The following is a 27,332-nucleotide window of genomic DNA, read 5'->3' as shown; positions in this document are numbered from 1 at the left end:
TTGGAGCCCAGAAAAATAAAGTCAGCCACTGTTTCCACTGTTTCCCCATCTATCTGCCATGAAGTGATGGGACCAGATGCCATGATCTTAGTTTTCTGAATGTTGAGCTTTAAGCCAAATTTTTCACTCTCCTCTTTCACTTTCATCAAGAGGCTCTTTAGTTCTTCTTCACTTTCTGCCATAAGGGTGGTGTCATCTGCATATCTGAGGTTATTGATATTTCTCCCGGCAATCTTGATTCCAGCTTGTGTTTCCTCCAGCCCAGCGTTTCTCATGATGTACTCTGCATATAAGTTAAATAAGCAGAGTGACAATATACAGCCTTGACGTACTCCTTTTCCTATTTGGAACCAGTCTGTTGTTCCATGTCCAGTTCTAACTGTTGCTTCCTGACCTGCATACACGTTTCTCAAGAGGCAGGTCAGGTGGTCTGGTATTCCCATCTCTTTCAGAATTTTCCACAGTTTATTGTGATCCACACAGTCAAAGGCTTTGGCATAGTCCATAAAACAGAAATAGATGTTTTTCTGGAACTCCCTTGCTTTTTCGATGACCCATCGGATGTGCAAGTGATTAATAATGGAGAGCCAAAACAAGTGTGAATAGGATGTCTTGAATCCTGACTTTGTTGTTTTTCAGCTGTGTAACTTTGGACAAGCTATGTTAGGTCTCTGCCTCTTTTTCCTCATCTGTTAAATGGGGACAATAATAATATCTACCTTAGAGTTTGTTCTGGAGATTAAATGAGTTAATACAAGCAAGGTGCTTGGAACAATACCTGAACATAGCAAACATGTGATGAATGTTAGCTAAGATCATGACAAAGCTGTAGGAGTTCACACATGGAAAAAAATTAGAAAAGGCTGGAGCTGATGAGAAGGTTCTCTGGAGGAGTAACATTTTATTGGAGGCAATTCAGGGACTGATAAGAGGAAAGGAATTTTAGGTTTGGGGAAAACAATATGAGTAAAGTCTTAGATCAGTAGAACCATTGGCATTAGCCTATAATTTGCTTGAACCAGATTATTCTTGTTGAGGAGTAGTGGGAGTCAGAGTAGGATCGGAAGATGGGCAGCTGATACTTGTCATAATAAAAGAAGTATGAGTAGGAGGAGTTAGAGTTCTTTGTGATTTTTTTTCCCCCGGCCATGTGACTTTGGGCAAGTTGTTTCATCTCTTTTGACTGCAAATTTCCTAATTCTTGAAATTGTCTGGATATATAAAATCCCTCACAGCTCTAAAATCCCATGCCTCATACGTGAAATGATTTCTTTGACCCCACCATCTGTGGGACGGCGTTTTGTGTGTGTGCAGTGGGAGCGAACTTGTGGTTCTGGCCTCCATGGTGCCAGTCTGTAGCCCAGTGAGCCAGTCAGCCTGCGTGGATACCGTGCACTGCGTTTAGAACATGTCGCCACCACCTCGCCACTGTTGGAGAATTGGGGCTCTCTGCAGGTATATTTGTGATATGAAAAGAGCCCTTGGGTATTTCACTACCGAATTATTTAGAGTTAACTCTACTACTGTTCTCTTGAGGAGCCTCAAGTTTTATGGATACTTGCTGTGAAGAGGACCCTAAGGGCTAAGTGGGAGGGAAGGAACAGTCTTTAGCCTTTTAAGATAATTTCCTGGATGGTCTTTGTAGAGCTCACACGATGAAAGAGAGAAGCAGCACCACCGCACCGCTAGAGCTTTCACGGGGAGACTCACCTGCCTGTGGCCTTTGTAACACTGTGGCTTTGACATTAGGGAGCCTCTTGTTCTCGAATGTGTATTTCAGTAACCTAGGACTCTGTACAAACATACATGAAAATGGGCTTTTCAGATACCTGGCTCAGAAATCGTTGGCTCTAGTGTGGCACTCCTTCAGGTTCTCTGTTGAGAAGGGAGTTTGATTTGTGATTCGGTTCTCACTTCCTGCCCTTCTGGCGTGAGCCCCGCTCAGGGGCCTTTCTGCTGTCATTCACCCTGCAAGGCTGTTGCCTGAGAGGAAAGTGTCTTAAGATTCCGCCTCCACTTGCTTTCCTGTTGCTGAGTGGGAGGTACGTGGAACAATGTCTGCCCTCTCCTTGAAGAAAATTGCTTTGTGATTTTCTCTGGCATGAACTTGGTCATCAGCTTGGTCTGGACTTTTATCCCAGACCGATCTTTACAAAATTTTGTGAATTGAAAAAGAACTTGAAACAGAAGAGCCAAAGCCCATGGAAGTGCTTTTATGCTATATGTTGTGCCTCTAGAGTTTTGAAGGGTTTAGTGTTTTCAGAAGCTGAAATGTGAAAAGAGTGACAATTTGCCCTTGTGTGGTCCTAGGAAGAAAGAGTATGTCTTTAGGGAGTAGAGTTCTAGGAGAGGAAGATGACTTGAGCATAGAAGATTTCCAGAGTGGATGTGCGCCTCTGGGTAGTGTTAAATATCCTCATTTACTTAGAATAGACATTCCTTGAGAGTATGGAATTTATATTTTTTTAATGTTGTCTATAAGAAAGTCTCTTTTATTTTTTTATTATAGTTGCTGTACAATATTATATAAGTTACAGGTGTATAATTTTGTGATTCACAATTTTTAAAGGTTATATTCCACTTATAGTTATTATAAATTTTGGCTACATTCCCTGTGTTGTCCTTTATATCTTTGTAGCTTATTTTATACCTAATAGTTTGTACCTCTTAATCCCTCTATTACCCCCCCTTTCCTCCGCTTTCCTCACTGGTAACCACTAGTTTGAGCTTCCCTGGTGGCTCAGTGGTAAAGAATCCACTTGCAAAAAAAAAAAAAAGAATCCACTTGCCAATGCAGGAGGCTTGGTTCAATCCATGGGTCGGAAAGATTCCCTGGAGAAGGAAATGACAACCACTCCCAATATTCTTGCCTGGGAAATCGCATGGACAGAGGTGCCTGGCAGGCTACATTCCATGGGGTTGCAAAAGAGTTGGACACAAATTAGCAACTAAACAACAAGCCAGTGATTTCTTCTCTGTAGCTGTGAGTCTGCTTCTTTTTTGTTATATTCACTAGTTTCTTGTCATTTTTAGATTCCACATATAGTGATAGCATATAGCATTTGTATTTGTCTGACTCTTTTCACTTAAACATAGAGGGTATGGAACATATCTTTGGAGTTGGTCCCTGATGGTGAGTTATGTCTAAGTCAGTAATAAAAACTAGCAATTCAGAAGACTCCCATGTTTTGATCTCCTTGGCTGCTCATTGCCCTGAGGGGGTGGTTATGAACATCACCTTGTCCATTTGTGCCACAGATTTTCTGAAGAGAAAAATAACCATGTCATGGAAGAAATTACATGTTGCGAAGACTGTGAATAGAGGTTGAGCGTGAGATGGTTTGGTCTGGCCTCCTTTTAGAGTAGTGATTGATTAATGCTGTCTGTGTTGCTGTTTCTTCCAGAGCTGACCTGTCCTGGACGCAGCATAACTAACGAAGCTGCTGCAGGATGAGAAGATGGCAGCACGGCTGCTCGCACCACCAGGCCCTGATAGTTTCAAGCCTTTCACCCCTGAGTCACTGGCAAACATCGAGAGGCGCATTGCCGAGAGCAAGCTCAAGAAACCGCCCAAGGCTGATGGCAGTCATCGCGAGGACGATGAGGACAGCAAGCCCAAGCCAAACAGTGACCTGGAGGCAGGGAAGAGTTTGCCTTTCATCTATGGGGACATCCCACAAGGCTTGGTCGCGGTTCCCCTGGAGGACTTTGACCCATACTATTTGACGCAGAAAGTGAGTTGGAGGAGAAGCAGCAGCAGCTTCAGATGCCCCTTTCCTAAGGGGCTTAGGGGAGAGAGGAGAAAGAGTTGTGTCTCTTTGCCAGAGTTTGGATAAGTAGTTAAACTTTTGTTTCAGTTACAGTTTATGGGGGTTCTTTTTTGGTTTAATTGATACCAAGAGTCATTTTTGGGTCTTGGGACTTCTCAGTCTGTTAATAAGACTTTTGTTTTGGGCTCCATGTTAAATCAGAAAAAAGATTTATTAAAAAAAAAGAGGGGGTACATAAATGAAATGGGGACTGCTTGATATAGTGCAAGAAAAGATGGCATAGTGAGAGATGGTACAGCCCTGTAGAATCTTGCTCACACACACATTCAGAATCCTATCTTTAACTATAAAAATGATATTGTTATTGCAGTATCAACAGAGCCTGTTGTTAATATAATGGAGATGAATTTGTACTCTAACCTAGCCTCCTTTGTGACATTAGATCATAACCACTGGGGACAGGAATAGAATAGAGTAAACCAAACTGGACCAGTGAGAAGACCAGGTCTTTGGCCTTGTTACACAGTTGTCCGAGTTCCGCCAGCACTGATTCTTACATGAGAGTCAGTTCTGTTATTCCTGCTAGTGGGGAGTGTGAGTGAAGGAAATACTAATCTTCATTTGGCCAAGAGTTACAAATTTCTCTAACATATTTGACCAGACTTTGGGTTTCTTTCTCATGATTATCTTTTGAAACTAAGCAACAAGTGAAGAAGCAAAGCCCCCAGTTAATCCAATAGCCAAGTAGTTAGCCATAAATGCTAAAGGCTGACATCAGATAGCATTTTAGAGATCCCTCATTTGGCAGATGTCATTGAAAGAATTAAATCCATAGGTGTTTCCAGATGAAGGGGGAAAGGACTTTGTGTAATTATATATTTGCAAATATAAAGCTTAACTGAACTGCCTTTATTAACCAAACTGCCTTCTAAACTGACCTTAACTAAAATTGCCTTTCAGTCTCAGTTTGGGAAGAAATTTCTGTTTCTTTGTCTTAACAGTGGGGCAGAAGTAGGACTTGAGGCGAACAGATCTCTTGATTAAGCTATAGTTGTGGAGACATCTTAGTTCTGAGTGGCAAAAACAGTTGAGTAATTGTCTCCACAAAATGGCCCTTTACCTGCGTACTTCTCTTTCAGCTCAGAACAGCTGTCTGCTAGGAGCAAAGCAGGATCAGTAGCCTATAACTTCCACTGGGAAATTTAGAAAGTTTAAGGAACAAAACATCATATGATATAAAAAGTACTATACTAGAAGAAATCCTTGCTCTATCATAATTCACCATGTTTATTATTTGTAGTTATCTTTTTAGTATGTGTGTTTTTTAAGCTGCCACAAATAGTTCAAGGGGGGTAAAAGTAGTAAATAAAGAAAAAATCTTCTCAAAACTAGTTCATGGTAAGTCACTTCACCACTCTGTGCCTAAATGTCTCATCTAGAAACTGAGAAGTTGAGCAAGACTTCTAAGGACTTTGTCAAGTGTCAAATTCTAGGGCTAAGTTTTCATAAACTGTCTTTGATTTCCTTATTTACTCATCCCTCTTTTAAAATCTAAATTTTTAATCTGGGCCTTTGCTGAATTAGGGGTAGGTGGATGAGGAAGGAGACAAGGTTTAAATGTCTGGGTTAGTGAATAAGGAAACATGGAATCTTAGGCTGTTTTTAGAAGAATATTTCATTGATTGTAAAATTTTGAAATATTTTAAGATATATTTCCCTCCACTTTCCTGCTCTTGCATCCATAGTCTTAGTAGAACTTTTTCAGAAAATACTCTTATGGCAATAAAGTGAAAGTGAAGTCTCTCAGTCGTGTCCAACTCTTTGCGACCCCATGGACTGTAGCCAACCTGACTCCTCTGACTGGGATTTTCCAGGCAAGAGTACTGGAATGGGTTGCCATTTCCTTCTCCAGGGGATCTTGTCGACCCAGGGATCGAACCTGGGTCTCCCACATTGCAGGCAGACTCTTTACCGTCTGAGCCACCAGAGAAGCCTTATGGCAATAAACCGATAGGTAAAGCCCTTTGGACTCTGGCCTTTCAGGTGGCTAAAACCTCTTTGCTTTTATTTGAACTGTTTTTTTTTCCAACTCAGATACAAATTAAATTTCGTTCTCCTAAAACTGGCTGAAAATACAGAGAACTAGATTCATTGTCAGAACCTAGTTTTCCTTTGCATGCCTTTCCCCCTGGTTCCTGCCCTGTAGACAGCCTCTTTTCATTCCCAGTGCCTTAGACTTCAGTGGTGCTCACTTGGAAGTGAGGACCCAAAGACAGTGGGTCTCTGGCCCTAATGGCTACCCTTTTTTGGGTAGGCCAGATGTTAATGGCACTCCAGTAGGGGACTGACTCTTCATGATAGGAAATCTGATTTCGGCCTTTGGCCTCACCACAGGGTAAATAGTTTATGGAAAGGATAACTTTAATTGTATTTTTAAAATTTCTTTAAAAAAAAAAACCTGAAATATACCACCATGTGGAAAAATTCTTAAAATATAAATGCTTTTATATATATATAAAATATAAATGCTTAGTTTAATGATTATTATAAAGCAAATAAACACCTATGACAAGAGAGAGCATTAGTAGCACTTCAGAGGTATTAATTTTTTTTTTAAATAAGAACTTTTTCAGTTGATTAAAGAAATAGGCTTGTTCAAAGTCACTTGCATATCTTCACCAGCATTACTAATACTTCTTACTAAATAGGCCTTTCATTGGGCCAAATTAGCAAGGTCTCCCCTACAAGGAAGCACACTGGGAATCAACCCACAAACCAAAACATCCTGAGAGGAGAAATGACTTTAAGAGGACATTCCTTTCTGTTTGTTTCTCAAGGGGTGCCTTAAGTAATTCTTGCAAAGTAAAATCTCTTTTCTTTGCTTAATGCTACAAATGGATTTCTTAATTTTTTCTTTTTGGTTCTCGTTTTCTACGTCATTGATCATTTTTAGGACTTATGGAAACTGGTTTCTCATTTCCTTCTCTCTTTGTTTTAGAGGATGAAAGAAAACTGGTTCCCTGTTAGTAAAGTTCTGGTTTCATCCCACTGTAGGCTTTACAGTGTCCAGGGACACAGGGCCATAAGACATGTGTATCCTATTTTCAAGATACCGATGTACAAGCTGGTACTGGTGTGAGCTGTCATGAGTTGCTTGGGGCCCTGAACAGCGGTGTTCATTCAACATTTCACCTGACTTCCCCAGATGGTCCTCCACAATCCAAATCATCCTTTCTTTGGATTGTCTCAGACCTCCTAGTGCTACATGTTCTTCGCCTCTTGGTACTTTGTTTGGATGTCTCTGTTCTTTGACTTTCTTGTTTTTCAAGTGTTACCTGCAAATAATTGAATTTAAAGGACATTTAAACTTTTAAATGTATTTAATATTAAAAATAGGTAATATAAGGACTTCCCTGGTGATCCAGTGGTTAAGACTCCCTTCCACTGCAGGGGGTGTGGGTTTGATCCTTGGCTGAGGAACTAAGATCCCACAAGCTGTGTGGTATAGCCAAAAAATAAAAATAAAATAGGTAATATATTTCTATGGTTAAAAAGTCAGTAAAAGCTATTCAGTAAAGAAGACCTCAGTAAAAAGTCTTCCCTTTAAACCTGTCTCTCATCTGTGCATGCCCTGCCTCCCTGAACAGGTAAGCACTGTTAGTAGGATCTTCCAGAGTTTCTTTACACAATATGGTGGTGGTGGTTTAGTCACTAAATTGTGTCCAACTCTTGTGACCCCATGGATTGTATGTAGCCTGCTAGGCTCCTCTGTCCATGGGATTCTCCAGGCAAAAATACTGGAATGGGTTGCCATTTCCTTCTCCAGGGGATCTTCCTGACCCAGGAATTGAACCCAGGTCTCCTGCATTGCAGGCAGATTCTTTACCGATTGAGCTATGAGGGAAGCTATTTATACAGTATATGTACAAGCAAAAACAAACAAGTATTTTTAGGAACTTGAACTGACCTGAGTGCCTTTGTTCTTGGTTTTTTTTCTGTTATTTTTTAAAGTCAATTAAAGTCTTAATTTTGTTGTTTGTTTTCCCTTCTTTCATACTGTGGAATCTCAAGTTTTATCAGGGTAAATTTTCAGTTCATTTCTCCCCTTCCACACTTTCTTTAGTGAATCAAACCAAGCACTTTTTCTCTGTTGCTCAGAGTCTTTCTGTCTTCACTACAAACTATACTCTCCAATTCTTAATAATAACTTGTTGAATTTTTAAAAATTACTTATTATCTGTATATAAGTGGTTAAATGACTCTTGATTTTTTTGTTTTATGAAATACTATGCAAAGTTAAAAAGAATGGGCCATGTTTGTTTATAGCAATTTGTTGAATTTTAAATGGCCGTGTATATTTCTAAGATCTGTCTTAAGATGGCAGCAAGAAAAGCTATGGATTAAGTTGAAAGAAGGCCTTCAGAGTTAGCTTCTACTATTTCTCCTGTTCCTTAAAACCAATGACTGTTACATGTATCCTTTTTGTTCAGTGGATATACCCTCTTGTAAGAAGGTCCTATAGACAAAAATCCAAATTATAGGATTGATTATGTGCTTTTAAATAGGGCACATACCTATTGCATTAAAAAATTACATATGGTTTCCCAAAGTTCAGTTTACCATCAAATTTTCATGTCTGTCTTTTCCTGCAAATTGGAGTCAACCTAGAATCATAGAAAACTAGAATATGGTGGCCTTAGACATCATCTAGTTCAGCCTGCTCATTTCATAAGTTTAATAATGTAAAATAACTTTGTCAAAAGCCAATGCCTCCTGTCAATTTGTTACAACAAGTTTCTAGTTTTCCACTTTTCTAATTTTTCATTAATTGACCTTCTGTCTCAGTTGGTTCAGTTCTTCTGAAGCTAGGCATGCAAATATGGAGACAGGGGAAAAAAAACAAAATCTGCTTTTTCATTCACATCCCTGATAATTCCTGTGTTGTAATAACCCTTCTTAGCATGGGTCCTAAGAAATGCCATGCTTCTCAGGGAAAGGAAAGTCTTTGTGTTAGCTCCAGTATTTTACCTTCTCAAGTGAAGGAGCTCTAAGTAGTCTGGTAGCCCTGGACAATTTTTTTGAGAGGCTTGGGCTCAGTATCAGTACTGCTACCACTGTTCAGCTATACCTATAATTTGGAGGGAATTTATTTAACCAGAACTTCCCTGATGGCTCAGACCATAAAGAATCTGCCTGCAATGCAGGAGATCCAGGTTCAATCCCTGGGTCAGGAAGATCGCCTGGAGAAGGGAATGGCTACCCATTCCTGTATTCTTGCCTGAAGAAATCCCTGGACAGAGGAGCCTGGCAGGCTACAGTCTGTAGAGTCAGACACGACTGAGCAACTAACACTCAACACTTTTACTTAACCTGAGTCTTCACATTTTTTTACTTTTAAAGGAAATTATCTTTCCTTTCAATTATCAGTCCCCCAGCTTACCAGCAGAATGGTACAGTGAAAAGAGCACCTACTGGGAATATAAAAACCTTCATTTTAGTTCTGCCTTTGCCCCTTGTCTGCCCTTGGCCAAATCACTTAAATTCTCTGGGCTTCAATTTCCTTATCTGTAATATCTGCAAAGTAAGAGTTGGGCTTATATCTAGTTGTATTTTGCATGTATGCCTATCACATGTGTTTTAGCTGTAGCAAGCTATTCTGTTTCTCTAATGTCCCCCCTGCCTTCTGGTCTTCATTTCCTCCTCTTGGAATATACTCTGTCCTTTAACTTCACCTAGTGACACTCTCCCGATTCATCCAGGCCTAGCCCTGAGGCCTCTTCTTCTTTATAGCCTAACTTGATTCTTTACATTGGAACTGATTTCTCCTCTTAAATTTCTTTAACACATTCAGATCTCAACCCTACCTTTGATAAGAAGTGGGTTTTAGGTTTAACCTCCAATACTTTGGCCACCTGATGCAAAGAGCCAACTCACTGAAAAAGACCCTGATGCTGGGAAAGATTGAGGGCAGGAGACGAAAGGGACAAGAGGATGATATGGTTGGATGGTATCACTGACTCAATGGACATGAGTTTGAGCAAACTCCAGGAGATAGTGAAGGACAGGGAAGCCTGGTGTGCTGTAGTCCATGGAGTCTCAAAGAGTCAGACATGACTGAGCGACTGAACAACAACAGGTTAGGTATGGCAGGGCCCCTTGTTCCCAGCGATGTTGACAATTTTCTCCTTACCTCACTAGTATTATTAGTGCCATCAGCTTCCTCAAATGAAGAACTGTTAAGGCTCTCTCACAAACACAGACCCATGAGCTCCTGGCAGAAAATCCTTGCTGAATCTAGTTTCACACACTTTCAACAGGTGTGCAGAGCAGAGATAGTTAAAGGAGAGTATGTTCATTAGGTGTGATTTGAAATATTGCTAATACAGTAATACATTGCCTATTTTTGCATAATAAGCCTAGATGCTGCTTTCCGTTTTAAATAAAAATTATGTGTTTTAAAACTTTGTTTTAAAAAACTGTTTTGCAACAATATAAAAAAACAAAATGTTTCCATTATTTTATTCATCAAATCAAATTGAGGCAAATACTTGTGAGCCAGTGGCTGGAAGGTAATTATAAGGTTGATGGGTTAATGACATTCATATACAGGGTTCTTTTCTATTCCCTGAGTATCATTATCTAGACGGAAAGGAACTTAAGCATTCTTAAATCACATTCCTCTTTTATAGCTTTAGTGATAGCCCAGAAGTTAGGAAACCTTGTTTCTAAGCCCATTTCCACCTGATTCTGGAGAATCTCCGGCATGTCACTTAACCATTCACCATCTCAGTCTCCCTAATCTGGAAAATTAAAATTATGCTAATAACTGAGCTCCCAGGTATCCTACAGTGCTTTTGTGAAGAATATTTCTTGCCTAAAAAATACGAAACAAAACAGCCTATTGTACCAGCCCTGCTTCATTTTTCTCCATTATACACCTAGTATATGATATATTTGTTTGTTTATCCTCTTGTATACTCATTAGCCAGAGCAGTGTGTTCATGCCCTGTAGTAAGTGTTCCACCCATATCTGTTAAATGAATAAGTTAGTCTTATGAAATAATGCATATGAAAACACAATGTACTTTTCTAAGTGCTTTGAACATGAAAGGGTACATCATGGTTTTTTTTTTCCCCAAATGAAAAGTTTTCCCATCTACCAAACTGAATGGAACTCTCCGGGGGAAAAGACTGATTACCAGTGTATGGTTTCCTTTCCTGAAGAATTAGTTTCCTTTAGAGGCTGAGCAAGTAGATCAGGAAATAGGTGTCCTGATATTTTGGAGATTTTGGAGGACTGAGCCACTGTTAAGTGCCACCAGTCTGATCTCTCCTCTTGCAGAGCCTTAGAATTAGGAGCGATGTCATCAAAAGACCATTAGGTGATAGCCTCTACCTAGTGCTCTTCTTGATTTATTGGTCTCAAGTCTTTATTATACAAAGGATGTAATTTCCTGAATATTCTAAGTTGTTCTGTCATGTCTTCTTTTATTGTTTTGCTGCTTTCTTGGCTGTGGGAGTTGTGTTACCCTCCCAGTATTAACTGACTATAAAGGAAATGAGAGAAGCTGACATGGGATATATATTAGTTTGGGTTGTCTTGTATAAAATATGATCTGTTTATTCAATCAGTACTTCTTGAGTACTTCGTCTGTGTGAGGCCTTTAGGGTATTGGGTTCGCTTGTGGGAAACAAAGATTAATAAAGTCAGTTTTTTACCCTTATGTAGCTTACAACATAATAGTGTGTAGTGTGATATCACTTTTGATAAGGGGCCTCAGGACAGGCCTTATTTACTTCATAATAGGAATAATGTTTGGATTAGGATTTGGATTTTAGAAATGAGGGATAGACTGTAACATTATAGGCAGAGAGAAGAATATGAACAAAGACTCAGAAACCAGGGCATAGGACAGGGTAAGAGAAAACTGAATCGTCTCATTTGATTGGAATTTGGAGAGTGGGCAATGAGTCTGGGAAGGGAGTGCTGGAACCAAGTCACGGAGAACTTGTAATATTAGACTGAGAAGTCTGGTCTTCACTTGTTAAGTAATAGAGAACTACTGAAGAGTTTTGAATGGGGGTAAGGATATGTGATTAAAGTTGTGCTTTCAGGAGGTGAATGTGACAGTGATGTGTGGTATGGACCAGAGGGAAAGAGAACTTGGACAGAGCAGCCAGCTATGAAGTAGTGATAGTGAGGGTCTAAACAAACTATAGCGGTGGAAGTGAAAAGTGAGGGGACTTGGTGACATCAAAAGTGAGTATAAATTGATAGGAATTTGTGATTGATTGTAGAGGCTTGAGGACATTCAGTCCTTTATCTGACAATTTGATAAATTGTAATTGAGCAATTTCTACATACCTAGGTTCTGTTCCTGGAGAAGGCAATGGCAACCCATTCCAGTACTCTTGCCTGGAAAATCCCATGGACGGAGAAGCCTGGTAGGCTGCAGTCCATGGGGTCGCGAAAAGTTGGACACAACTGAGCGGCTTCACTTTCACTTTTCACTTTCATGCATTGGAGAAGGAAATGGCAGCCTACTCCAGTGTTCTTGCCTGGAGAATCCCAGGGATGGCGGAGCCTGGTGGGCTGCCATCTATGGGGTCGCACAGAGTTGGACACAACTGAAGCGACTTAGCGGCAGCAACAGCAGCAGGTTCTGTTCCATGCCCTTGAGAACAAAGCAGGCAAGTTCTATATATTATGTTTGGAAGTTAGTTTTTGTTGGGGAGACAGATAATAAACTATTAAAGAAATAAAATTATTGCAGGTAGCGATAGGTACATTAATAAAGTTAATAGAGTCCAAGTACTTTAAAGACTGTGGTACTCTAACCTTGGTACAGAGACCTAAACTTGGAGAATCCAGAAGAATCTAGGGCTACAATGCTGTCTTAAATATTCAGTGTCTTAAATAGACTTTTAGCAAGCACTAAATTATAATCTTTGAAAGGACCCATACCACAGATATTCTGAGTTGTGTAAAAGCCAGTATTGTCACTGTGTTGAGTTTGCCAGTCTCAGATTTTTACATAGGTAGGAGTTCAGTAGGTTTCAGCATTCATGTGAGCTATAGGGGCACCTATAGATAAACCTAGCATTTTCCCCAGAAAAGAACCTCAGGTCCTCCCTAGACCTTGTACAAGTTCTGAGTTGCAGCTCCAAAGTTCTGAGCCACATTGTGGTATAACAACTTTTACCTGAATTCTTGGATGTGTATTATTATTATTAGCAAATCACGTGAACCATAAAATCCCAGTGACTGGTAATTTTAGGAATTGGTCTCTGCTAGTTTCTCCAGAGTATAGGTCATGAAATAATTTTATTCTATTAAGAATTAACCTGTTGAATGGGGTATTTAATAATGACCATTTAAATGTTGAAGAGTGTCTCAAGATTGCAGTGATATTGATCATCTTCTCTAATTTATTAGATCTATAATTTACCATATTTTAAATCCCTTCTAGGTCAAGGAGAGTAAGACTGTGACATCATTATACAGCGGGATGCTTCTCTTACTGATTGATTCTAAATTCACATGAGCTGTAAATTCTTTATGTATGACTCTGTTTGGCAGAATTCAAGATTAAGATTTCCCCATGAAATGAAATTTCTGTCAACTCTGATTCTAGCAGCATGTTTGATACTTGCTCTGAAGAAGCAGTCATATTCCAGACACTGTGAGTCTACAAACTTTGGCCTGTGAAATTAAGTTTGAATAAAAGAGTCCCCCAATTTCAGAGGATCAGGTACCCAACCCATCTACTTCTCAAGGTCAGTCCTTCTCCTTGTGCCTTTGATCCTGCCTTTCAACCTTCTCTAGCACTTTACTCTCTCAGTTATCCCCTCTCTTTCCTCCTGTGCTTTCAGTCTTTCCCTTTCAGAGTGGTTCTTCCCCTCAGCCTATAAACATACTCAAAGCCTTCTCATCTTCATCAACCCACAGTTGACCCCATACCCCCAGGAGGCATAATCTCTCTTTCCATGCCACTGAAGCTTTTAAAGAGTAGCCTTTTCCATGCCCTCACCACCCATGCATCTCCCACCCACTCCTCCATCCTTGCAGCCTGACTCTCCTCCTCCCCTCTTGACCGCATTCTCAGTATAAGATCCTCCATGATCGCAAATTGCCAAATCTAATGGACATTTTTTTCAGTTCTTATCTCACTGAACCTCTTTGCTGTATTTGGCACTATTTATGACTCCCTGATTCTTGCAGCTCTTGATTCTTTACTTCCCTGGCCTAATTCACCTTACATCTCAGACTATTCTTTCTGTTCTTTCTCCTTCATTTCTTCCACCTTTCCCTTAAGTGTTGACATTCCCGTGGGTTCATTCCTTGGCCCGTGTTCCTCTCACTTGGCACACTCTTCCTGACTGATCTCATCCATTCTCTCACTACTCTTGAGTCTATAGCTCCAGCCTAGAACACTCCTTAAATATTCAGTGTCTTGCCAGGCATCTCTATCTGGACTTCCCGTAGGCAACTCAGTGTATTCAAAATTGAACTAATTTTCTTCCCTCAAACCTACTTATCTTATTTCATCTGCTGTTTTAGTTGATGATACCACCCAAATTCTAGGTATTATTAATGCCTCTCCAATTTTCTATATTACTGAGGATCACCAATATTAGGGAACTGTCACATTTTTGCACATTTTTACAAGTGAGAAAAAGTTTTGGCTCAGAAACATTAATGTACTGCTGAAATTCCCTCACCTAGTGTGTGGAAGAGGCAGGTTTCAGTTCCTGGGATCTGTAAATTTAATACTCATCTTTCTACCATGCCATGCTGTCTCTAGAGAGTGTATTGCAAGTTTTATTTTCTACTGTCATTTTTAGATAATTTCTGTCATTTTGCACTGCCTCAATATGAGGCCCTGCCTATGAGGCCTTGCACTGCCTCAATCTAAGATATAGAAAAGATAAGAAAACTTTTCAAACTAAAATTAATGAATTTTTATGAGTGGATGAGCTACAGAGTGGAAAAGGTCAATTAGACACCTTGCATAAAGTTGGATATAGTAATAAGTTGGTTAATTTTAGCTACATCATTTCCTCATGATTAAGAGATTCATTCATACAGTCAGCAAATATGTATGAACTGTCTACCTTGTCCCAGACAGGTATTATATGACATCTTCTGCATGCTAACATAAGAAAGTCACAGTTGTTGTTGTTCAGTCAGTTGCTCAGTCGTGCCTGACTCTTTGTGACCCCATGGACTGCAGCACGCCAGGCTTCCCTATCCTTCACCATCTCTCGGAGCTTGCTCAAACTCACATCCATTGAGTCGGTGATGCCCTCCAACCATCTCGTCCTCTGTCGTCCTCTTCTTATCCCGCCTTTAATCTTTCCCCGCATCAGTCTTTTCTAACAAGTTGGCTTTTCGTATCAGGTGGCCAAAGTATTCAAGCTTCAGCATCAGTCCTTCTAATGAATATTCAGGATTGATTTCCTTTAGGATTGACTGGTTTGATCTCCTTGCAGTCCAAGGGACTCTCAAGAGTCTGCTCCGACACCACAGCTAAAAAGCATCAATTCTTTGGCACTCAGCCTTCTTTATGGTCCAACTGTCACATCCATACATGACTACTGGAAAAACCATAGCTTTGACTAGACGGACCTTTGTCAGCAAAGTAATGTTTCTGCTTTTTAATATGCTGTCTAGGTTTGTTATAGCTTTTCTTCCAAGGGGCAAGTGTCTTTTAATTTTGTGGCTGCAGTCACCATCTGCAGTGATTTTGAAGCCCAAGAAAATAAAGTCTCTCTGTTTCCATTGTTTCCCCATCTATTTGCCATGAAGTGATGGGGCCAGATGCCGTGATCTTCGTTTTTTGAATGTTGAGTTTTAAGCCAGCTTTTTCACTCTCCTCTTTCATCTTCATCAAGAGGCATTTTATGTTCCTCTTTGCTTTCCTCTTTTGCTTTCTGGGTGGTATCATCTGTGTATCTGAGGTTGTTGATAATTCTCCCAGCAATCTTGATTCCAGTTTGTGATTCAGCCTGGCATTTCACATGATGTACTCTGCATAGAAGTTAAATAAGCAGGGTGACAATATACAGCCTTGATGTACTCCTTTCCCAGTTTGGAACCATGTTTGTTGTTCCATGTTTGGTTCTAACTGTTGCTTCTTGACCTGCATATAGATTTCTCAGGAGGCAGGTAAGGTGGTCTGGTATTCCCATCTCTTTAAGAATTTTCCACAGTTTGTTGTGATCCACACAGTCAAAGGCTTTAATGCAGTCAATGAAACAGAAGTAGATGTTTTTCTGGAATTCCCTTGCTTTTTCTATGATCCAGTGGATGTTGGCAATTTGATCTCTGGTTCCTCTGCCTTTTCTAAATCCAGCTTGAACATCTGGAAGTTCTCAGTTCACATACTGTTGAAGCCTGGCTTGGAGAATTTTGAGCATTACTTTGCTGGCATGTGAAATGAGTGCAGTTGTGTGTAGTTTGAACATTCTTTGGCATTGCCTTTCTTTCGTATTGGAATGAAAACTGACCTTTTTCAGTCCTGTGACCACTGCTGAGTTTTCCATATTTGCTGGCATACCGAGTGCAGCACTTTAAAAGCCTGTAAGGATCTCGGGGTCCAATGAGGGAGATCAGTGTGTAAACAAAATGACAATACTGTATTAAGTGCTGTAACAGAAGTAAGTACAAAGTGTAGTGGGAACACACTGGAAGGAAGGGTAATTCTGTGTGAGAAAGTTGAATGTTGAAAAGGTGATATTTGAACTGTACCTTGAAGTATTAAAGTATGTTTAATAAACATTTCACTTGCTGGAGAAGAGAAGAAAGAGTAGTTTGGGTCTAAAGAACAGTACATGAAAAGACAGAGAGGTATGTGCAACATTAAAGTGTTTAGAACCATGAGTTCACTGTGACTGGAGCGTGGGGTGTGGTCTGGTGAGACAGGAGATAAAGGAGAGAGGCAGGTTGGACCCCACTGTGTACATACTCAGCAGTTTTAATTTTCTCCTGCTACTGGAGTTCTCAGTGTGAAATAACCTCTGGGGCCCATTTTGAACCAGTGCAGTGTCCTGTGACTTTGGCCCTAGTGACTGTAGACTCTTGGTCTAGCTTATGCACAAGGGTCCTACTGGCTTGTGCCACGTGTGTGAACACTAAATAAGTTGAATATTAGCCCTGAGAGTCTCCTCCTGCCACCCTGCCAAGGGACAGAGGGAGCAGCAATGGTCTGTGTGACAGCAACAGCATCATCGTAATTCCATTTGTTTTGAGTCCTTATTCTGGGCCAGGCACTGTAGTCAGGACTTTTTGTGAATTTTCATTTAACCCACATAATCTGATAAAATAGGTACTGTCAGTCATTATCTGTATTTCATCCATAAGAAAATGGAGCCATGGCAACCTGAGTTAGTTGCCTAAAATCATAACGGCTAATAAGTAACAAAGCTGGATCTTGAATCAAGGTGGCCCCAAAGCCTCCAAACCTTTCTACTCTCCTGCTTTCTAAGAAAGAGGAGAGTGGGAAGAAATTCTAGGGTATGAGCACAGTGCAATGAAGAAAGGCATTAGTATGCTTTACATACTAAATCCACCTTCTTCTTTACCCTAGAGCAGCTGCAGGCTGGGGAACCCAAGAGCGTAAGGGAGAAGGAAATCAACAGCAAATTTGATTGAAGGATGGTGAGGAAGGGAGGCCAGGTAGAGCCGCCCTGCCTCGGGGAGCAGGAGCATTCTGGCTCAGCGCTGAAGCAGCTACTGTTCTGCCAGTATGTCTTCCTGTGATCAGGATGTAGGCAGGAATCAGTGTCACCTGATCCAGATGTGGGTTGGAGGACATGGGGGTCACAAGGTCAAAGCAAATGAGAAAGTATATGCAGAAGCACTGGGAACCAACAAAGCCACAGAGAGATGGGATGCTGGCATCATCTTCATCGAGCTTAACTTGGGAATATACCATACACAGCTGCTGTGATGTCTCTGGCATGTGCAGGGGGCTTTCTTTTTTGTCAGAGCTTAAAGTATTTAGTAAAAATGATTTCTTCATTGGTCTGAGATTTGAATCAGATGACTCAGCTTGAGCAGAGCACACTGTGTTTGATTTCTTTCTCTCTTTTTTTTTTAATTTTTTATTTTTTTAAAATTTATTTTTGGCTATGCTGGGTCTTCGTTGCTGCGTGCAGGCTTTCTCAAGTTGCGGTGCAAGGGCTTCTCATTGCGGTGGCTTCTCTTGTTTCAGAGCATGGCTTCTAGACACATGAGCTCAGTAGTTGTGGCTCACAGGCTTAGTTGCTCTGCAGTATGTGGGATCTTCCCAGACCAGGGGTCAAACTGGTGTCTCCTGCATTGGAAGGTGGGTTCTTCACCACTGGACCACCAGGGAAATCCTTGTGCTTGGTTTCTTGTCTATAAAGTGAGGAGTTAGAGTTGATAAGTAGTTTTGAAGTTTTTAAAAAATTGCAGTATGATGTGATAATTAAGAGAATAGGCTTTGGCGTTAGATTGCCTTGGTTCAGTTCTAAGTTCTACCACGAAATAACGGTGGTCTTGGGCAAGTTGACCTTTGTGTTGCAATTTCATTATTAGTAAAATATACCTTCTTTATCAAGTGGTTGCTGTGAGACAGGTATTGTAAAAGGCATCTCAGTAGGGTTCCTTCTGCATAGTAAATGCTTAATACAAGCTAAATGTTATTTCTTCAAATAGACTCACAGGTGCAGTTATTAATAAGTAAGGGAAGTAAAAATATAAACATGGAATTTAAAGGCCTCTCGCTCTGTTCTCAGTATAGTGAAATAGCCTTGGAGGAGGAAGGCTACAAATATTCATGTAGTTCAAACAGAAGTATAAGCCTAAAGGAAAAAAAAATTGCCTGTGTCCTAATGTCCTGCTTTTCGGTTCAGTATTTCTAAGCTGGGTATCAGGGCACAGGTACTCTGTAAATTCAGGCCAGTTGTGCCTTTGCTGGAGCCTTTCCTAGGGCACGTTGGGACTATAATTGTCATTTTACTTGAGGGACCCACTGAGCAGATTAGCATTAAGAAAGGCATCAGGGAAGTTCCCTGGTGGCCTAGTGGTTAGGATTTGGTGCTTTAACTGCAGAAGCCTGGGTTCAGTCACTGGTTGAGCAACTTAGATTCTGCAAGCCATGTGGTGCAGCCCACCCCCATCCCCACCCCCCAAAAAGTACAGTATATAATTTGGGATTTCTAGCAGTCCAGTGGTTATAACTCCATGCTTCCACTGCAGGGGGCATGGGTTCAATTCCTGGTCAGGGAGCTAGATCACATAGGCCATGTGGTGTGGCAAAAAAAAATTTCCAAAATATAATAAATATATAAGTAAATAAAAGACACCAGGACTCCCTGTAACATGGTATAGTCATTTTGACAGTACAGGTCATTTATGTCTGAACAGCTTCCTAGTCTGAGGTAGAATCTGTTTAGATTTAGCATCATGCTTCTCTTTATTAAAACAGGGAAATTTTGAAAGGACATTTATTTGTTGCCTGCTAATTCTGAGTAATTACTCAGAAGCGAATGCCAAATAGCTGTTGATTAGTGGACAATTGGCTACTACTGGTCACTACTTCTCTTATCACTGTTATAGCTGTTTTTCTAATCAGCTGTATTTGTATTATTGGTAGAAGAGTACCTCTGTGTGCATGCACACTCTGAAACCATTAGGCAGAGAGGATTTGCTGTTAGAAGTTACCAGAATAAAAAATTTATACTTAGGAAGGAAAGAACTAACAACTACTAAAAGTCTAATCAGCTAGTTACCTGGTTCAGAAGAGGTACATAGATCTGGGAGAATAAGGTGTGTATATATATATATATATATATATATATATATATTAGGGTAGCAGGCAAGAATTTAAGGCTAGAGAAGTCATTTAAAGATGAGAGGATTAGGCAGCTCCAGAAGTCAAAACAGTTAGGATCTAGGGTCCAAACTCTGGGAGACTGTCATAAAGCAGTGTGGATAACAGTTATAGCAGATGGAGCCAAAGGGTATTGATTCCCACCTCCCCCTTTGTAGATTAGCTCCATCCCTGAGCCCCTGGATGTTCATTAGACCCAGAAGGCCCTCAGGTGCCTACAGGTCCCCTTTGCCCTGGTGGAAATGATGACCTCTTAGGGGCGAAAGAATCTGGTTGGGTGGAGAACTGCCCTCCTGGGCCTTGTGACCCACAGCAAACCCGGACTGGATAATAAACCTCTCTCTAGGAAGCTTTCTGTTTGTGATGTACTGCAGCCATACACTGAGTTCTCTGTAATGTTCTTTCCAATTTATGCACACTTTATTATTTTAATGTGTACATTTTGAATGGCTAAAGAAATTAACCCAGTCACAGGGTGAGGGTGGGGGATAGCTCATGAGTTGGCTACATGCAGTACTTTGGTAACTGTGTGCATTTATTGCATTGTGTTCACCATGTGCTAGGATTTGTTTGGCATGAATATGAATGAGCTCGTACTTGGCCTTGCACAATGTCGCTGCTCCTTATGTAGACCCTGAAGGGAATGCCTCTTACCTGGTGTTAGCAGTGGCAAAGCTTCTTCAATGTGTGCTTCAAGCCCCACATAGCTAATTAGAAATGAAAAGCCTGCACTTTTCAGAAGGCTCATCTTATGCCAGCATGACACATTTATTAATACTCTATGCCATAACTCGTTAAGAGCTGTTCCACCGCTGCTAATGGGCCTTGTACTCACACACATTCAGTGGTTATTGTTATAAACTGATATTTTCCCCTGGGCCATAAACCACAATTCAATAGCAATTTCCCTTTTAACTCATTTACTTCAGTTCAGTTCAGTTCAGTCGCTCAGTCGTGTCTGACTCTTTGCTACCCCATGAATTGCAGCACGCCAGGCCTCTCTGTCCATCACCAACTCCCGGAGTCTACCCAAGCCCATGTCCATCGAGTCGGCGATGCCATCCAACCGTCTCATCCTCTGTCGTCCCCTTCTCCTCCCGCCCCCAATCCTACCCAGCATTAGGGTCTTTTCCAATGAGTCAACCCTTCGCATGAGGTGGCCAAAGTATTGGAGTTTCAGCTTCAACATCAGACCTTCCAATGAACACCCAGGATTGATCTCTTTTAGGATGGATTGATTGGATCTCCTTGCAGTCCAAGGGACTCTCAAGAGTCTTCTCCAACACCACAGTTCAAAAGCATCAATTCTGCGGCGCTCAGCTTTCTTCACCGTCCAACTCTCACATCCATACATGACCACTGGAAAAACCATAGCCTTGACTAGATGGACTTCTGTTGGCAAAGTAATGTCTCTGCTTTTAAATATGCTATCTAGGTTGGCCATAACCTTCCTTCCAAGGAGTAAGCGTCTTTTAATTTCATGGCTGCAGTCACCATCAGCAGTGATTCTGGAGCCCAAAACAATAAAGTCTGACACTGTTTCCACTATTTCCCCATCTATTTCCCATGAAGTGATGGGACCAGATGCCATGATCTTAGTTTTCTGAATGTTGAGCTTTGAGCCAACTTTTTCACTCTCCTCTTTCACCTTCATCAAGAGGCTCTTTAGTTCTTCTTCACTTTCTGCCATAAGGGTGGTGTCATCTCCCTATCTGAGGTTATTGGTATTTCTCCCAGCAATCTTGATTCCAGCTTGTGTTGCTTCCAGCCCAGCGTTTCTCATGATGTACTCTGCATATAAGTTAAATAAGCAGGGTGACAATATACAACCTTGACGTACTCCTTTTCCTATTTTGAACCAGTCTGTTGTTCCATGTCCAGTTCTAACTGTTGCTTCCTGACCTGCATACAGGTCTCTCAAGAGACAGGTCAGATGGTCTGGTATTCCCATCTCTTTCAGAATTTTCCACAGTTTATTGTGATCCACACAGTCAAAGGCTTTGGCATAGTCAATAAAGCAGAAATAGATGCTTTTCTGGAACTCTCTTGCTTTTTCGATGATCCAGCAGATATTCACAAAGATCTAATTTAAGATAGATTAGGTAAAATATTATTGGACTTCATGGGTACCAAATGACTGTTGCTTAAGAAATATTCTTGTAAGAATCCAAAGCTAGCTGTCCTTTGCTCTCCTCCTGGGCTTTAAAGGATCTGGTGTTGGAGCACAGGATTGAACAAAGGGTGACTCTCCTTTTCTGGGTTCTTACCAGCAGTTTAACGATGATTCAGTTCAGTTCAGTTCAGTCACTCAGTTGTATCTGACTCTTTGCGACCAATGGACTGCAGCACGCCAGGCCTCCCTGTCTATCACCAACTCCCAGAGTTTACTCAAACTCATGTCCATTGAGTCGGTGATGCCATCCAACCATCTCATCCTCTGTTGTCCCCTATGTCCCCTACTGAGATTTAACTCAACTATGCATATGACTTTAAAATGCTTTTGTGTATATATATATTTTAAATTAATTAAATTAAGCCCATCACCAATCCTCCTTATTCATTCTCTTTTGCATAGTCACTGTTCTGCCCAGGAAAGGTGATAAAAGTAGAGGATCTAGAATGGGAAAAAGCAGCCCATGGTATGATACTGCCATGGGACTGCCCCATGCTGCCTGCTGCTCACATAAGTACAATTGTCAGGATAATGTTAAGCACTGTTGACCCCAGCCTTGACAGTTTCACTCAAAAGAGCAAAATAACTAACTCAGGAGAGTTCCACCAGATAGAATGTGAGGGAATGAATAGAAAGTAGGCTTTCTCCTCAAAACTATGGTTTACCCCTTTGTTGCACTTAATTTTGGAAGGTGAAAGTGAAAGTCACTCAGTCATGTCTGACTCTTTGTGACCTCATGGACTGTATAGTCCCTGGAATTCTCCAGGCCAGAATAATGGAGTGGTTAGCCTTTCCTTCCTTCAGGGGATCTTCCCAACCCGGGGATTGAACCCAGGTCTCCCACATTGCGGGCGGATTCTTTACCAGCTGAGCCACAAGGGAAGCCCAGGAATACTGAAGTGGGTAGCGTGTCCCTTCTCCAGGGGATCTTCCCGACCCAGGAATGGAACCGGCGTTTCCTGCATTGTGGGTGGATTCTTTTACCAACTGAGCTCCTAGGGAAGCCCTTTTACAATACTGGTTGCTTCTATATATTTTCTAAATTGTAGGCTCATAGATGTCAGAGCTGGAAAGGAGCTGGGCGCACCCATCAGGCAGTCCCCTTTCTTAAGTTAGAGTTGAGGAAAATGAGATCCGGGAGCTGTAGGGGCTCCCCCAGGCCGTACTGCCAGGTAGAGACAGGTGAAGAAGGACAACCTATGTGTTTTAATACCTGAGAGGTGATGTGGCACTTCTCAAATCCTGGTGAGCATAGGTTCCTCTGCAGCTTGTTTATCAGAATCTCTGAGGTGGGACTTATGAATCTGTGGGTTTGTTTTTTTTTTAAGCTAATCAGATTATTCTTAAGCAACCAGTCTGTCTTATGTCAGAACTGGTATTCATACAAAACAGGGATTTACCAGCCTTGACCCCTGGCCCAGATCAGCTCTGCCATTTGCTTTTGTATGGCCCATGAGTTAAGATGGGTTTTCACAAGACTTCCGGAGTGGTCCAGTGGTTAGGAGGTTAGGACACTGCACTTCACTGTGCAGAGGCACAGGTTCGATCCCTGGTTGGGGAACTAAGATCCCACAAGAAGCATGGCACAGCCAAAAAAAAAAAAACAGAGAAGGGTTTTCACATTTTTAAGTGATTGTGCTTAGTCTGTGCTTAGTCTCTCAGTTGTGTCCTACTCTCTGTGACCCCATAGCCTGTCAGGCTCCTCTGTCCATGGGGATTCTCCAGGCATGAATAATGGAGTGTTTCCCTTCTCCAGGGGATCGTCCCAACCCAGGGATCGAACCCAGGTCTCCCACATTGCAGGCAGATTCTTTACCATCTGAGCCACCAGGGAAGCCCTTTAAGTAATTGGGGAAAAGTTAAAAAAAAAACAAAAAACAATATTCTGTGATGTATGACAATTTTATGAAATTAAAATTTCCTTGTCTGTAAATAAAGTTTTATTGAAGCATATATTGTCTATGGTTACTTTTGCAACTGCAGTGGCAGGGTTGAGTTGCTGCACCAGGGACTGTATGGCCCATAGAGCCTGTAATATTTGCTATCTGACCCTTTACCAAAGAGATTTGCTGACCCCTGATATATATTATTCTCTCAGATAAGCACTACAAGTCCCAGTGTAAGAAGAAATTCTTAAGCTTTGAGACCTTGTGTTGGTCTAAACACCATTTTGCTTTTTGCAAAAGATGATATTTGAAAAACTGCATATAAGTTAAGCATATGTAAATCTAATTATTTAACAATAAAGTATGCTTCATTGTAATACAGCTTGCTACTTTGAAGTATGGAGGATTCACCTTCATTTCTGGACATTTAGTGTAAACTAGAGGTTTATTCCTCTTTGAGCTGAAAAAAAGATCTCCTGTTTTTATACTTGATAAAGATAGAGGATTTAAATTCTTAGAAAGGAGTGATGGTTAAACTATTCTATATGCAGTATTCAGTATCCAAATTAATTATGAAATTTCTACTTCACACATAAAATATCCTTAAGGAAACCTTTACTCCTGCAAAACCATCTTTTTAAAATTCACTGTAGAGACCTAGCTTCCCTCAGGATCATCAGTATCATCCTTGCCAACGCATCACTGTACTCATTTAGAATCCTAGCTCCCTCCTGGTTTTCCTTCAGCCAAGCCCTGACACTGTCAGCTTCCTGATGCCTTCCTTTTCTTTTCCTTCACCTCAGCCATGCAAGCATTGGTTCAGTCCTCAGGTAGCATTTACTGAGCACCTGCTCTGTGCCTGCCATGCAGGCTCTGATCCTGAGATAGGAAATACCCTCAGCGGTTCCTCTGGACCTGTCTTGCCATCATGGCCAGGCTAAATGATGAGAGACTGGGGAGGTGCAGAGTTTGTTACTTTAAAAAACTCTGATACCTATCTTCTTCTAAGGCAGGTAGGAGGTTTTGTACAGGCCCAGCCTGGTGGTTTTAGATCCTGGGACGTAGGCCAGCGCTTCTTTCGTTGTTGCTGAGGCTTCATGCAGTGTACCTCAGGGGCTCAGGTTTCTCCTCCACCAGAGACTCCATCCCCTCACTCCCTGTCGTACTGTCACTGAATTACTTCTCCATCTGGCAAATAGAAGCTGTAAAGAGACTCTAAACCTGGCATCTTATGTTGCTCCTTGCAGCCTAACCTTTGATAGGTGGTATCATGAGAAACGCTGGGCTGGAAGAAACACAAGCTGGAATCAAGATTGCCAGGAGAAGTATCAATAACCTCAGATATGCGGATGACACCACCCTTATGGCAGAAAGTGAAGAAGAACTAAAGAGCCTCTTGATGAAGGTGAAGGAGGAGAGTGAAAAAGTTGGCTTAAAGCTCAACGTTCAGAAAACTAAGATCATGGCATCTGGTCCCATCACTCCATGGGAAATAGATGGGGAAACAGTGGAAACAGTGTCAGACTTTACTTTTTTGGGCTCCAGAATCACTGCTGATGGTGACTGCAGCCATGAAATTAAAAGACACTTACTCCTTGGAAGGAAGGTTATGGCCAACCTAGATAGCATGTTTAAAAGCAGAGACATTACTTTGCCAACAAAAGTCCGTCTAGTCAAGGCTATGGTTTTTCCAGTGGTCATGTATGGATGTGAGAGTTGGACGGTGAAGAAAGCTGAGCGCCGCAGAATTGATGCTTTTGAACTGTGGTGTTGGAGAAGACTCTTGAGAGTTTCTTGGACTGCAAGGAGATCCAATCAATCCATCCTAAAAGAGATCAATCCTGGGTGTTCATTGGAAGGTCTGATGTTGAAGCTGAAACTCCAATACTTTGGCCACCTCATGCGAAGGGTTGACTCATTGGAAAAGACCCTAATGCTGGGTAGGATTGGGGGCGGGAGGAGAAGGGGACGACAGAGGATGAGATGGTTGGATGGCATCAGCGACTCGATGAACATGGACTTGGGTAGACTCCGGGAGTTGGTGATGGACAGAGAGGCCTGGCGTGCTGCAATTCATGGGGTCGCAGAGAGTCGGACACGACTGAGCGACTGAACTGAACTGAACTGAACTGATCCCTCTCCTGAGCTTTTGTGAAATGCACAGAGGGTAATAATCCCTCCTTCACACATACTTCGTGGGAATATTATGAGGTTGAATGAGGAGGTTATTTAAAAGGCTTGACATTTTCTTGGAGGGGGTTGCTATAGAAACACAGAGGAATACAAGTACTTCAGAGAAGAGATTTCAGGGAAGTCCAGGGCTCTTTAGTTTTTATTTTTTTGAATTATGAAGTATGATAACACATTTACAAGAGACTTGGAAAATACAGAACAAAGTTACATATAGTTCCACTGTACAATTATTTTTTAAGTAGGTAAATTAAGATTTTAAGTTGGAGTTTCAATATGAAACTCTCAAAAATTAATAGAATGAATATACAGAGAAGTAGAAAGATACAGTAGACCTGAAAAACACTGTGAACCAACTCAACATAATTAAGATTTATACAATTTTCACTCAACAGTAGGATACAAATTCATTCAAGGTCCCATAGACTGTAAATTAGGAGACACTGGAATATATTCAGGGATATAAAATAAGATACAAAAACTTCATGGTCTAAAGGTATTGAAATCATACAGAGTCTGTTCTCTTATCATTGTAGAATTATGTTAGAAATCAATATCAAAAGAAATCTGAAAATAACCCACATATGTCAAGTGCAGTGTGACATTTACCAAAAGAGATCTTTGACTTAGCCATCAAAAGTCTCAATAAAGTTGACTGAAAAAAACAGAGTGATTGCAGAGAAGGAAGCATCTAAATGAGAAATTAGTATCAAAATGAGAAATTAGTATTAAACATACTTTAAACAAAATCCCATGTATTTGGAAATTGAATGTCCACTTTTAAATGATGGTATATCTAAGAAGCCATAATAAAGAAAATTAGAAAAAAAATTGTAATAGAATAAAAATGAAAAGAGAATTTACCAGAATTTGTTGTATGCTGCTGAAGCCGCTTAATGCAATTAAACACGATGTGGAGTCTTGAATAGGTATGAAAACAAATAACGGGCACTAGCATAAAATTTTGTGAAATTAGAACAAAATGTGTACTATTGTTAATAATTCTATATCACTTGTTAATTTCCTGTGTGTGTCTGTGTTGGTTTTTTTTTACAACATAGTATTTCTTTATATTCTCAGAATTGGATTAGACGTTTCAAGCAGGGCTCTTTGTTCTTTCAAGAGGCCAAAATATGGAAGAGCCAGGGCTCGGCCCTTGACCTCTTTCAGCCTAACCCCAAGCCTATTACTTCCTCTTTCTTTTAGGATTAAGTTTTCCCTGCAGTTATGCACCCCCCCACCCGCCCGACCACCGCCGGCCCAGGGCCAGTACCTTCTAGTACAGGAAGAATATGATCTCAGTGCAATCTCTCCACTGGGGATGCTTCATCGAGCATTTCCAGAAGGCATATGGCTCAACACCAGCACTGCTTTTCTATCGTGGAGAAAATGGCGTGACTCTGCCAGGAACGGAAAGAATAGAAGATGAGAGGACAGGAACTTTTAAAAAATC

The 27,332-nt window shown here is 41.0% G+C and overlaps 2 protein-coding genes across 5 annotated transcripts in view; both read left to right on the top strand.

The window, feature by feature from the left end:
* SLC4A8 (solute carrier family 4 member 8) overlaps window positions 1–3,994 on the top strand; it is a 200,260-nt gene extending 196,266 nt beyond the window's left edge. For 2 of the 3 annotated variants that reach the window (XR_014082642.1, XR_014082646.1), the window contains one exon: window positions 3,405–3,977. The gene's annotated coding sequence lies outside the window, so the exon portion shown is untranslated. Of the gene's footprint in view, window positions 1–3,404 lie in introns of all 3 variants that reach the window. The other variant, XR_014082644.1, reaches the window with a different exon arrangement.
* Window positions 1–27,332, top strand: part of SCN8A (sodium voltage-gated channel alpha subunit 8) — a 196,648-nt gene that overhangs the window by 67,805 nt on the left and 101,511 nt on the right. Inside the window, exon 2 of one of the 2 annotated variants that reach the window (XM_081592339.1) lies at window positions 3,405–3,734. In XM_081592339.1, coding sequence (XP_081448465.1) covers window positions 3,459–3,734 — 276 coding nt within the window. In that variant the 5' untranslated portion in view covers window positions 3,405–3,458. Of the gene's footprint in view, window positions 1–3,404; window positions 3,735–27,332 lie in introns of those variants that run through there. The other variant, XM_081592340.1, reaches the window with a different exon arrangement.

This window comes from Giraffa tippelskirchi, chromosome 4 (genome assembly GCF_054371585.1).
Source record: "Giraffa tippelskirchi isolate mGirTip1 chromosome 4, T2T-mGirTip1v1.2.pri, whole genome shotgun sequence".
Lineage (NCBI taxonomy): Eukaryota > Metazoa > Chordata > Mammalia > Artiodactyla > Giraffidae > Giraffa > Giraffa tippelskirchi.
The sequence above is the reverse complement of the archived record's forward strand: the minus strand, read 5'-3'. Positions and strand labels throughout refer to the sequence as shown.